Source organism: Aquarana catesbeiana, linkage group LG05, assembly GCF_042186555.1.
Source record: "Aquarana catesbeiana isolate 2022-GZ linkage group LG05, ASM4218655v1, whole genome shotgun sequence".
Taxonomy (NCBI): domain Eukaryota; kingdom Metazoa; phylum Chordata; class Amphibia; order Anura; family Ranidae; genus Aquarana; species Aquarana catesbeiana.
Genome location: NC_133328.1, coordinates 403135667 through 403148105, shown reverse-complemented (window position 1 = coordinate 403148105; position 12439 = coordinate 403135667). Strand labels below are relative to the sequence as shown.

General features: G+C 43.5%; 1 protein-coding gene across 3 annotated transcripts in view; it reads right to left on the bottom strand.

The window, feature by feature from the left end:
* The window catches only part of CDKAL1 (CDKAL1 threonylcarbamoyladenosine tRNA methylthiotransferase), a 1191002-nt gene that overhangs the window by 1158106 nt on the left and 20457 nt on the right, over positions 1–12439 (bottom strand). For all 3 annotated transcript variants that reach the window (XM_073631142.1, XM_073631141.1, XM_073631143.1), the window contains one exon: positions 5245–5357. In XM_073631142.1, coding sequence (XP_073487243.1) covers positions 5245–5357 — 113 coding nt within the window. The remainder of the gene's footprint in view (positions 1–5244; positions 5358–12439) is intronic.

The window sequence follows — 12439 nt, the reverse complement described above, 5'->3', positions numbered from 1 at the left end:
TGGTAGAGTGAGCCTTGAGATATCGAGGTGGAACCTTGTGTTTCAACTCATAGGCCTGGATAATGACCTGATGAATCCACCTAGAGATTGTAGAACTAGCTGCTGCCTGTCCTTTTAGGACCCTCAGGCAGAACAAAAAAAAAAAAAAAAAAAAAAAGAGTCAGACTTCCGAAAAGGGGCTGAAACCTTGATAGCTCTCACCAGATCCAGTGAATGGAGCAATCCTTCCTCCTTAGACTTAGGGTTAGGAAAGAAGGAAGGTAAAATGATATCCTGATTCAAGCCAAAACTGGAAACCACCTTGGGTAAAAAATCCGGACGGGGCAGCATTACCACCTTGTCCTGATTAATAAACAGAAAGGGTTTCTCACAAGAAAGGGTGGCCAACTCAGAGACCCTTCTTGCTGAGGTTATAGCCACCAAAAAGACTAATTTCCTAGTCAGTAGGATCAAAGGAATACGCTTAATAGGCTCAAAGGGTTGACTCTGTAGAGCTGAAAGCACTAAGTTCAAGTCCCATGGGCACAAGGGCGGTTTAATTGGTGGCCTTAAAATGTAGTACTCCCTTGATAAAGGTTCGTACTAAAGATTGAGACGCGATTGGCCTCTGGAAAAAAAACGATAAGGCCGAAATTTGTCCCTTAATGGTTCCTAAGGATAAGTTTAAGTCAATTCCTGCTTGCAGAAAGGCAAGAACCCTTCCAGTTGTATACTTGCGAGGGTGCCATCTTCTTTTCTCACACCATGAGATGTATGACTTCCAGACTCTATGGTAAATTTTTCTAGACACTGGCTTTCTAGCATTTATCAAAGTAGCCAGAACAGAACCACTGATACCACAGTCTCTTAGTACTTTGGTCTCAATAGCCATGCCATCAAATTCAGCGACCGTAAAGAAGGATGGTATATGGGACCTTGGGACAGCAGGTCTGGGCATAATGGAAGACACAATGGGTCCCCTACCGCCAACCTCACAATCTGTGAGTACCAAGACTTCCTTGGCCATCGTGGGGCCACCAGGATTACCGTTTTCTGCTCCACCTGTATCCTGCATAACAGGTGCGGCAGCATCTGAATTGAAGGAAAGGCGTAAATGAGAGAATACCGATCCTAGGGAACCACCAATGCATCCGTCCCCACGGCAACTGGATCCCTGGTTCTGGACACAAAGCTGTCCACCTTGGCATTGAACCTGTATGCCAGGAGAATCACCTCTGGCATCCCCCAGCGCTGGCATATTTGAAGGAAAAAACTTCGGGATGAAGGGACCATTCCCCTGGTAACAACTGCTGACGACTTAGGTAGTCTCCCTGCCAATTGTCCACCCCAGAAATAGACTGCCGACAGAGATGGCACGTATCTCTCTACCCAAGTCAGGATACGATTTATTTCCTTTTGGGCTGCCCAGCTCCGGGTACCCCCTTGCTGGTTGATGTATGCCACCACTGTGGAATTGTCGGACTGGACTCTGACCGGAGACCCCTGCGGCCTGGCTGCCCAGAATATAAGGGCCAAGCGAGCTGCTCGAATTTCCAACAGATTGATCAGCAAGGTTTTTCCTACCTGGGACCATTTTCCCTGTAAGGAGGCCTCTTCCAATACTGCTCCCCAGCCGAGACGACTGGCGTCTGAAGTTACCACCTTCCAAGTTACTGGTGGAAAGGACTTCCCATTTTTTAAGTTGCTGGCCTTTGACCATCAAGAGAGGTCCTGTTTTACCTTTGGGGATAGAGACATTGGATGATCCAAGGATAGGACAGACTTGTCCCAAGCCTCCAGGATTGTTCTCTGGAACAACCTGGAGTGAAACTGCGCATAAGGAACTGAAGGATGACACCATCTTCCCCAGCAGTCTCATGCACAATCAAATTGAGGGTCTTTCTACCCTTTTGACTTTCCTGACCAGCTCTACTATTGAGCTGACCTTCAAGGGGGGGTAAAAACACCCTTTCCTAGGTCGTATCCAGGATCAAGCCTAGATATGTTAGGATTTGAACTGGATGAAGAGCTGATTTGTCCATATTCAGAATCCAACCTAGGCATCTTAGAACATGAACTGTAGTTGAAACGTTCTCTAACAGGGTGGAATAGGACTGGTCCGATATCCTGTCACCGATATCTTTTGGGACCTTAGAGAAGCCAATACCGGAGCCAACATCTTTGTGAAGACTCGAGGGGCCGTAGCCAGACCAAACGGTAGCGCTACAAATTGGAAATGACACCCCCTCTACTGAGAAAAGTAGAAACCTTAGATGTTGGCTGAAAATCGGCACATGTAGGCATGCATCCTTGATGTCTATGGATGCTAAAAAGTCCCCTTTTCTTAGAGATGCCATTACTGAACGAACCGATTCCATCCGGAAGGTTCGCACTTTTTAGAAAGGAATTGAGGGATTTGAGGTCCAGAATGGGCCTTACTTCCCCTTTGGCTTCAGCACTATGAATAGGTTTGAATAAAACCCTATGAACTTTTCTTTGTGCGGAACCTTGACAATCACCCCCTGCCTTTTTAGCTGTTCTAAGGCTAGGAATAGGCTTTTCTTTTTCTCTAGATCCGAAGGAACTCTTGATCTCAGAAACCGATTTGGGGGAAAATCTCTGGAACTCTATTTTGTAGCCTTGCGTTATAGTGGAGATAACCCACTTGTCCTGTACCAACCCTGCCCAAGCATCTGCGAACCGCCACAGTCTGCCCCCCACTTGTAATAGTGGGGGCGCCCCTTCACAAGGAGGACTTGGCATTGGCCTTATTCGGCTTCTGAGTCCAAGTTCTTTTCTGACCTTGAGGTCTTTTAAAGGCAGGTGGTTGAGGCCGTCGATACTTCTTGGGAGAAGATGCGCCTGGCCCAGGAGCGTTCAAAATTTTTAAGGTTATTCCTCCTTTTCACAGGAAGCAAGGAGCTCTTCCCGCCTGAGATTTTTTGGATATACTTATCCAGATCTTCTTCGAACAAACGTTCCCCATGAAAGGGAAAAGCCGCGAGTAGCCTCTTGCATGGCATCTCGGCTGGCCAGTTCTTTAGCCACAAAACTCTGCGCATATGTATTGAGAGTAGCGCAAAGCGAGACATCTGCTGGATTGAGTCTTTTAATGCATCTACTGCAAAACAAAGCGCAAGAAAGTTCTGTTAATTCATCAGAATATTCCTCCTGAACAGGTAGGTTCCTGACCAGTCTTCCAAAACGGTCCTTCAGGGATTGACAGATACCAATAGCCGCAACAGCTGGTTGTACTGCTGATCCGGCCACCGCAAAGGAGGCCCTTAGCAAGGATTCCAGCTTTTTATCCGCTGGATCTTTAAATCCTTGGGCATTATCCACTGGACAGGTTAAGCTTTTATTTACTGAAGAAATAGCAGCATCCACTAAAGGCGTATCCCACCTTTTTTTGAACTTTTCCTCCATCCGGTACAAAAAAGAAAACCTTTTAGGAGGTAAGTATATTCTGTCCGGATGTTCCCAATCTGCGTAAATCAAGTGTTCCAATAATGGAAGCACAGGAAACGCCTGAGAACCTTGCCGATGTCGCAAGGATCCCAATGTAGAACAGGAAAGTTCTGGCCCATGTACAGGGGGCAACTTGAAACCTGCTCTCACCATTTCGGTTAAAGACTGGATAAACAGCTTTTGGGATTGTGAAGCTGACAACGGTTCCTCAGAACCTGAGTCCCCCGCTGAGGACTCCTCTGCTTCAGCATCTTTATCCCCCATGGCCACCTCGTCAAAATCCTCTGCCCATTCAGGATCCAAATCACAAGGACCCAATTGGCTAAGGGAGTCCTGGTGCTCAAGTGACTCAGCACTGGGACCAGGCTCAGGAGAGGGAGATCTATTTAGTTTCTTCCCTCCCTGTGTTACTGAAGCAATCATACCCGCTATTTTGCCTTCAAGACCAGCGAGAGCTGACTTCAAGTCATCCTTAGTAACATAAGCCGAAGCAGGGATATTGGTGGTGGCCACAACGCCTGACAAATGCAACGGCTCAGCCAGGCCAAATGCCGCAGGTCTTTCAGGGGAGACAGGTGCTGCAGTAGCCTGAGGTTGATCTCCTGTTTTTGAAGGAGTCACTTTAACCCCTGGATTAGCCCTGTTCCCTACACCTCGTTTTCTGGAAGACATCGCTTACAGGTTTTTGAGGAAATTCACTGTGCTATATGTTGTATCAAAGCCAATACTATAGCTTCCTTACAAAGTTTGCAAATGCCCGACTCACGTGCCCAGCTCTGTGTCCCACTGCGACTGGCCCATGTGAGCCAAAAAGCACAGCACTGACACACGCAGGCGCCTGACTTCCCTATATGTGCGTGCGCCGTCACGTGACGTACGCATGCCCGGGACTTACTGAGTATGCGCACGCCCACGGGAAACATGCGGCCGCGATGCCACCATCGTGCACGCTAGAGCATGCACAGGAGGGAGGGGGCTGCGCACGCACTCGCCAACTGCACGTGCGCGCTACCCGCGTGCACGCAACCCGTCCGCGCGGTCCCCAGCAGGAGCCTTTAGTCCGAGTGCAACCGCTCTCTGAACCATCACAGTGGGGACACAAACAGACACTACAATCTGGCATGACAATCTGCATAACATTACTTTGGAAATAATGTAAAAAATGGGGCCTCCAAAGGAAGCACTCACCGATCCTCGCAGCAGGGCCTGAGATAGGCCCAATCTTCCCCCATCACCGCGGGTAACGCCACTGAGGACCTTCAGGGACCGGGTCCCCTTTTGTTTAGGGTCCACACCCCTGGACCTGTAAAGCACCATTTAGGTTTCCTTGGGCAAATAAAAGACCAGGAATACCATATCACAAGGGTCCAGCTCCATAAGGAAACATTACAGGCAAGACCCTGTTCTTGAACCAGGGCTCGGGTACCATCCACTTTAGCATGATATGCCATCTGAATGGATCCGATTATAACATCCTCACTGGGACATTATCTGAAGAAAGAGCTTTCACAGCCGTGACCATCACCTTCAAGACACTGACAAAAAACTAAGGTACTTCCTGTATGGGAGGGGGTTATATGGGAGGAACCTTCTTACTATTGGTTGCCAGTGTCCAATCACCTAAAGGTAGCATAAACCCAGATAGTCATTACTATGGTGCTCTGTGTCCCGTGAAGTACGATAAAGAAAGACCAATGTACAAAAAGCACCACCATTGGTGATCAACAAATCGATGGAAAACCTGTAGACTTGTCATCAAGTTTCTCAGAGTTTTTGCACTTTATCTGCATTGCTTACCTGTTATGCTGTAGCCATATGCAGCCAACTGGCCCGCCATGTACTCTCCATCAGAGCTGTTATGTGAACAGCCCCACGTGCGTATCCAGATCTTCTGAGTGCCAGGTATGGTGCTATACAAAGACCAGAGAGGAAAAAGTGATTATGTAGAATTCCATTAAACTGCATTATTTTATAATCAGGACACCTATAACAGAGTAAAATACATGCCTTAGATATCGTTATATTAGATTAAATGACAGTATATGAATAGCATTATTTAAAAGCTGACCTTCACGCTTAAGAAAAGGTTATGTTGCCCTGTCGTCTTTTCCCCCCACCCCTTTCACAACTGGTTATAAATGTTTGTTGCTTTTTTTTGGTGACACTTATTTTCACCTTGGTTGGAATGACATTTATGTGGCCCATGCCCCCCATGCATACGCAGCTGTGCTGCAGGGCTTCAGGTCCCCTGGTTTCCCCAAATATCTGTGCACATTAGTTTTGGAAGTTTAAAACCCTTGCCGTCTTTGTGCATGTGCAGGAAATCTCCTGCATGTGCACAGATGTGTCAAAAGGTCTGTGTCAGAAGCCAAAGGCTGGGCAGAGCACTTCAGCACATGCACCATAATGGCAGCAATGGAGGAAGGGAGGTGGAGGCAATACACAGGAGACTGAAGTTCCTCTTTAAACGATTCTCTTAGTAGCAACCCTATAAGCTTAATATTGCCAGCGGTTAGGTTTATTGGTGTAAACCAGGGGTGTCCAACCTGCAATCTGGGCCTGTCTGGAGGGATGCAGCAGCCACACCGGCCGACAGACAAGCCCAGCCCATACACCTATGTAGGGATGCCATGCAAACATAGCAGGCAGCCTACATTGATAAGCCAGGCAAATGCACATCCGGAGGGATGTCGGGGCTACCACATTTGCAATAAACACCAACAGCAGGGAATGCTTGGCCCAATCTAGGGGGTGCAGGGATGGGCTGCACCAGTGATTGGGGCCAGTGTGAATTGTAGTGACAGTTCCCTTCTGCAGATCTCAGTGGGTAGGTGTGGTGGCCCACCCCGTTCACTATAGTAACAGTTCGCCAGTGGCCACACCTATTCGCGGCTCTCTACACAGCCAACTTTTATCTGTGGAAACCGCAGGAGGAGCTGCTCATCGGCTCTCATTGTTAGTATATTTTATGTGCGGTCCAAGACAATTTCTCTTCTTTCAATTTAGCCGAGGAAGATCAAAAGGTTGGGAGTCCCCTGGTATAGATAAACCAGAAAATTAAGCTCCAAAAAAAAAAAAAAAATTATATATATATATATATATATATATATATATATATATATATATATATATATATATATATATATATATATATATATATATATATATATATATATATTTATTAATAATAATAACTGCCTACAGTAAACCTATACTAAAACAAATCTGGGACTAAAACAAAGCTGTGGCATTTACAGTTATTGCTTGAACTATATAGGCTAGACTTGTACCTTCCATCAACCTATCTATGCACCTATATAAACCACAGAAAAAAATTAAAATTAAAAAAAAAAAAAAAAAAAAAAAAAAAAAAAAAGGAAGAAGGACAATTGACCTCTGACCTTATTATTGAGGTCTTCTTTCCTCGCTCCCTAACCCCCTTCCGACTTGGACATTTTTACTTTGTTCTCAATCTACTTTCTAACTGCTCTCAAGTGATAAATCTCTATGCTTCTTATTCAGACCTAATTTACACTAGCAGTTTAGTTGCGTTTAGCTTTTCTAAACATAGAATACGTGATCTTTTATTCTTCCCTGATCAGATTTTCCTGCTTTTTGAGACTTCTATATTAAAAGGATGACTCAATATTAGACCATGGTACATTCATATTTTGGGTGTAGCATTGTGCCAAGCTGACCCCACCCCCACCCTAAAACCTAGACCCAGTCATTAACATAAGCCAGGAGACTAAATACGAGGTAACAAATAAACTTGCCAGAAATATTTTATTCGAAAAATACAGCTACAATATATGACATTTTTAGCTGTGATTGCACATACTTTTCGTCAATTACACTAAAGAGGCTGTTGTAAGCTCTTTATTGCACCCTCTCATATATCACAGCTCAGTAGCAGTTAAAAATCCACTTACATTTCATTAATCCCAGAAAAAAAAAAAAAAAAAAGGTTGTTTAGGAAAGAAGTGCAATACACCAACAAGGACAAAAAAAAAAAAAAAAAAAAAAACAGTAAAAATTAGATAACTCATCATTTTATTTTGTTCATTTGTGTCCCATTGGGGAAATTCATTTCCTCTCCCATAGCCAAACCATACGTGAAAGGAAATCCCTACAAAGCCAAGGCGTTTTTGGTAGTGTCCCCACTGAAAGATTTTTCCGAAATGTGTGATTTTCATTCATTTTCAGCAATGACGGTAAACATGACAAAAAAATAAATAAATAAAATATGGAGGGGGTGAATCTCCCAACCAAATGCACAGGCAACAATAAAATCCTGTTCTAATCCCTCTCCACTCTATTAGAAAGATATGCCTTTACTGATACACTTACCTGAAAATAAGTCCATGATAAATCCAGAAGCCATCTGGAAATGAGTTTGGTGCATACATGAAATGCTATAAAAACTACAGCTGTTCCTATAGCTTTATTTTTATCATGACAAGCAATAAAGTGGGCAACGATTGTCAACATCTTATGAAAAATGCTATTTGTTTTAATATTTGAAAATCAGTATTTGAAGCAAAACATGAAGTGAAGGTAGAACTTTGATTCACGGATCTGCATCAGTGGCTCAAAATATTGAAGGTTGACTGAACTAATTTTCAAAAAGGAGGTTAGCAAGACAGTTGTGTCACGACTGGTTTCCTTTAAAGCTAGCACGGTGGTACACAATGACTCCTTTCTCATACAACCGATACAGCGAGTGATGTCCAACTCATTCACCAAGTGACAGCCATACATTCTCCCCTACATTTATGCGCCTGTCCTTACACTTTCAGGAGGTAAGCCCATCTTCTCATTACTTTCTGCTTGCCAGCTCTTTTCACATAACTGGGGTTTAGAAGCCATATCACAACTCCCCCCATAAAAACAAATAGAGATATACACTCACCAGCCACTTTATTAGGTACACTTTGCTGGTCCCGACTGGACCATCTTTTGCCTTCAGAACTGCCTTAATTTTTCATGGCATAGATTCAACAAGGTGTTGGAAACATGACTCAGATTTTGGTCCTGATAGACATGATGGCATCACGCAGTTGCTGCAGATTTATCGGCTACACATCCATGATGTGAATTTCCCATGCCACGACATCGCAAAGGTGCTCTATTGAATTGAAATCTAGTGACTGTGAAGGCCATTGGAGTACAGTGACTTCATTGTCATGTTCAAGAAAAAACAGTGGTGAGATGATTTGAGCTTTGTGACATGGTGCATTATTCTGCTGGAAGTAGCCATCAGAAGATGAGTACATTGTAGTCATAAAGGGATGGGAATGGTCAGCAACAATACTCAGGTAGGCCATATTTTTTAAATGATGCTCAATTGGTACCAAGGGGCCTAAGGTGTGCCAAGAAAATAATCCCCACACCATCACCCTGAACTGTTGATACGGCATGCTTTCATGTTATTTACGGCAAGTTCTGACCCCACCATCTGAACGTTGCAGCTGAAGCCGAGACTCATCAGGCCAGGCAACGTTTACTCAGTCTTCTATTGTCCCAATTTTGGTGAGTCTGTGTGAATTCTAGCCTCAGTTTCCGGTTCTTAGCTGACAGGAGTTTCACCCGGTGTTCTGCTGCTGTAGCACATCTGCTTCAAGGTTTGATGCGTTGTGCATTCAGACTTTGGTTGTAACAAGTGGTTATTTGAGTTACTGTTGCTGATCATCTCACACTTCTGGCCTCAACAAGGCATTTTCCTCCACACAACCACTGCTCACGGGATATTTTCTCTTTTTTGGACATGCTCTGTAAACCCTAGAGATGGTTGTTCATGAAAATACACACGTGTGTGTGTGTGTGTGTTAGGGCTGGGGAAAAAAAAATCGATTCAAGTCTTGAGTCGAGTTGAGAGGTCAAATCGATTCAAAATTTAAGCAAATCGATTTTCTTAGATATTTTTGTTTCCACTGCGCCGGTCCTGAGGCGCTGCGGGCATGAGTTTTTAGGCGAGGCCGCGGCTTCGGCCGGACGCCGCGGCCTCACCTAAAAGCTCATGCCTGCAGCGTCTCAGGACTGGCACGGTTTCCAAATTAAAAAAAAAAAAAAAAAAAAAAAAAAAAACTCGATTCGAATCATGATATTTTTTTTTTTAAGAAAATCTCCCAGCCCTAGTGTGTGTTTTATATATATAGTTCCCCAGACGACGCCATTTGTGGTGAAACGTACGTCGGGAGGTTGACGCTCTGACATCATCGCCATTTTCAGTGTGGACGGGTGCTCGCTATGCCGGCCGGCTGTTTGCTGTATTTTTACATACTTATGTGAGTTTTCTACCTTTATCTATTAAATCGTTTTTATCAGTATTACACTATGGCCAGTTCCTTTTTATTTACATGCTTGTGAGATGTCATTTTGGAGTCTCTGCTGTATCCCCCGGTTCCTGCCGCAAGCAGTCCAGAACGCCAATGAATCTCTCATACTGCTATTGAACATAAGCTGTGGTTGGCTTGCCTTGCGGTAAGCGCATTATTTGCCTGGTGGTGGATCACGTAGTGTGGTGTGGTTAACTGATACTGTACACAAGCTGTTGTTGGCTTGCCTTGTGGTAAGCGCAATATTTGCACGGAGTGTGGGGTCTCATCTTCACTACGGAGTTTGCTAGTGTTCACTCTAAGTTCCCCTTTTTTTCCTGCTGTATCTTTATGCACTAGTGTAAGTTTTCTACCTTTTCTAAACTTTGATTAGTTTGGCAGTATTACACTATGGCCAGTTTCTTTTTATTTACATGTCTATGAGATGGAAGTTTGGTGTCCTCATTACATCCTTTCAGCTACGATGTATACAGTCTAAGAGCACCATCTGGATTCTCCACACCAAGACGTGATACAGGCTGGTGTTCGCTTGCCTTGCGGTAAGCGCAATTATTGGGTATTTGCGGATACTGTATGGGTTATCACTCATTTTTTACACCATTGACTCTGGTTGGATTCACCCAAGGGGTCTTTCATGGACTGATTTCAGATCATTACTTCACATTTTTATTTTCTGTTACTATATATGGACACTTATTTTTATTCGCAAATATTACATATGGACACTCATGTTTGATTCATACATACATGTGTTGACCCATGTACTTTTCATAATTTAATTTTTAATATTTTTCAACATTTTTGTATTTATATATGTACTTCCTCACGGAAGTCTTTGAGATTGCTTCACTTATATTTAGCGCGGTTATTTCTTTTTTATTAAAATATATATATACACATACATACATATATACATATATATATATATATATATATATATATATATATATATATATATATATATATATATATATATATATATATATATATATATATATATATATATACACACACACACACACACACACACACACGCGAGGGTTGGTGATCTCAAGGCTAGAGGTCGACCGATATATCGGCCGGCCGATATATCGGCCGATATTTGGCGTTATTTACTTAATCGGCATCGGCCGATTGTGCTGATAAAAAAGGCCGATTGTAACTTCAGCCGTGACTTGCAAATGACTTCTGTAATAGAAGTTAATGCAAGTTGCCTTAAGTTATCTGTGAAGTTTTCTTCTCTCCTCCTCTGGGCAGCCTGCCAAGTCTGATAAGAAGATACATTGTATCTTTCAGGTTCTTTTTATCAATAGACTGAACTCCGTGGAGAAGTTTTCAGTTTAACCATTTAAAGACTAAATCTTTTCTGACACTTGTTGCTTACAAGTAAAAATCCTGTATTTTCTGCTAGAAAATCACTTAGAACCCCCAAACATTATATATATTTTTTTAGCAGAGACCCTAGGGAATAAAATGGTGATTGTTGCAATATTTTATGTCACACGGTATTTGCGCAGCGGTCTTTCAAACGCAATTTAAAAAAAAAAAAAATACAGTAATGAATTAAAAAAAAAACCTAAGCAGTAAAGTTAGCCCATTTTTTTTCGTCCAAAAGTTTTGATTACCTGTTTTTGTGTATTTAATATTTAAGATAGTTTTTTTTTTTTTTTTTTTTTCGTTTTCTAAATTATACATACAAGTGAACTGATTGGAGGTTTGTTTTGTTTAATGTTTAAATGAAAAAAAATTTCTGTATTACTTAAGGTTGCTTTCACACTGGAGCAGGCATGCGTTGATGGTAAAACGCTGCTAGTTTTGGCGGCGCTTTACCGTCATTTTAGAGGCGCTATTCGGCTGCTAGCGGGGCGCTTATAACCCAGCTAGCGGCCGAGGAAGGGGTTAAATGCGCCCCTGAAGCGTCGCTGCCAAAACGCTTTGCAGGCGCTTCGGCAGCGGTGCACATTAATTTCAATGGGCAGGAGTGGTGGAGGAGCGGTATTGCACCGCTCCAAAGATGCCGTTTGCAGGACTTTTTTTACATCCTGCCAGCGCATCGCCTCAGTGTGAAAGCACTCGGGATATCACACTGAGACTGCAGGGGAGCCGTTTTACAGGCACTTTACAGGTGCTATTTTTAGCCCAAAAGCGCCTGAAAAACTCCCCAGTGTAAAAATCTGTTAGATTTTATGAGATGAAGGGAAAAAAGAAAAAAAAAAAATCGGCCAAATATATCGGCCCAAAAAAATCGGCATCACATATCGGCCATCGGCCACCGCGATTTCTAAATATCGGCATCGGCATCGGCCAGAGAAAAACCCATATCGGTCGACCTCTACTCAAGGCGCCTGTTTTTAGTAGTTTGAAGAAGTAGGAAAGGGGGGAGGGGGAGGGCCTACAGCCTGCCTGAGCCCAAGCCAGCCTGCAGTGCCCTATGGCCTGTCTGCATGGAATACATATCATTATAAGAGAAAAAAGGGGCAACTGGGGACCCTAAGGCAAAGAGGGAATGAGGACAACACTGATCTAAGGGGGAAACGGTCAACAGAGCCCCCCCTTTACATCAGAGTTGCCAGCTTCCCCCTTAAAACATACTTACCAGAGTCTGCGGGCAGTAAAGGGGGAAACTCTGCAGGCTCTTATGTAAGAGGGGGGTG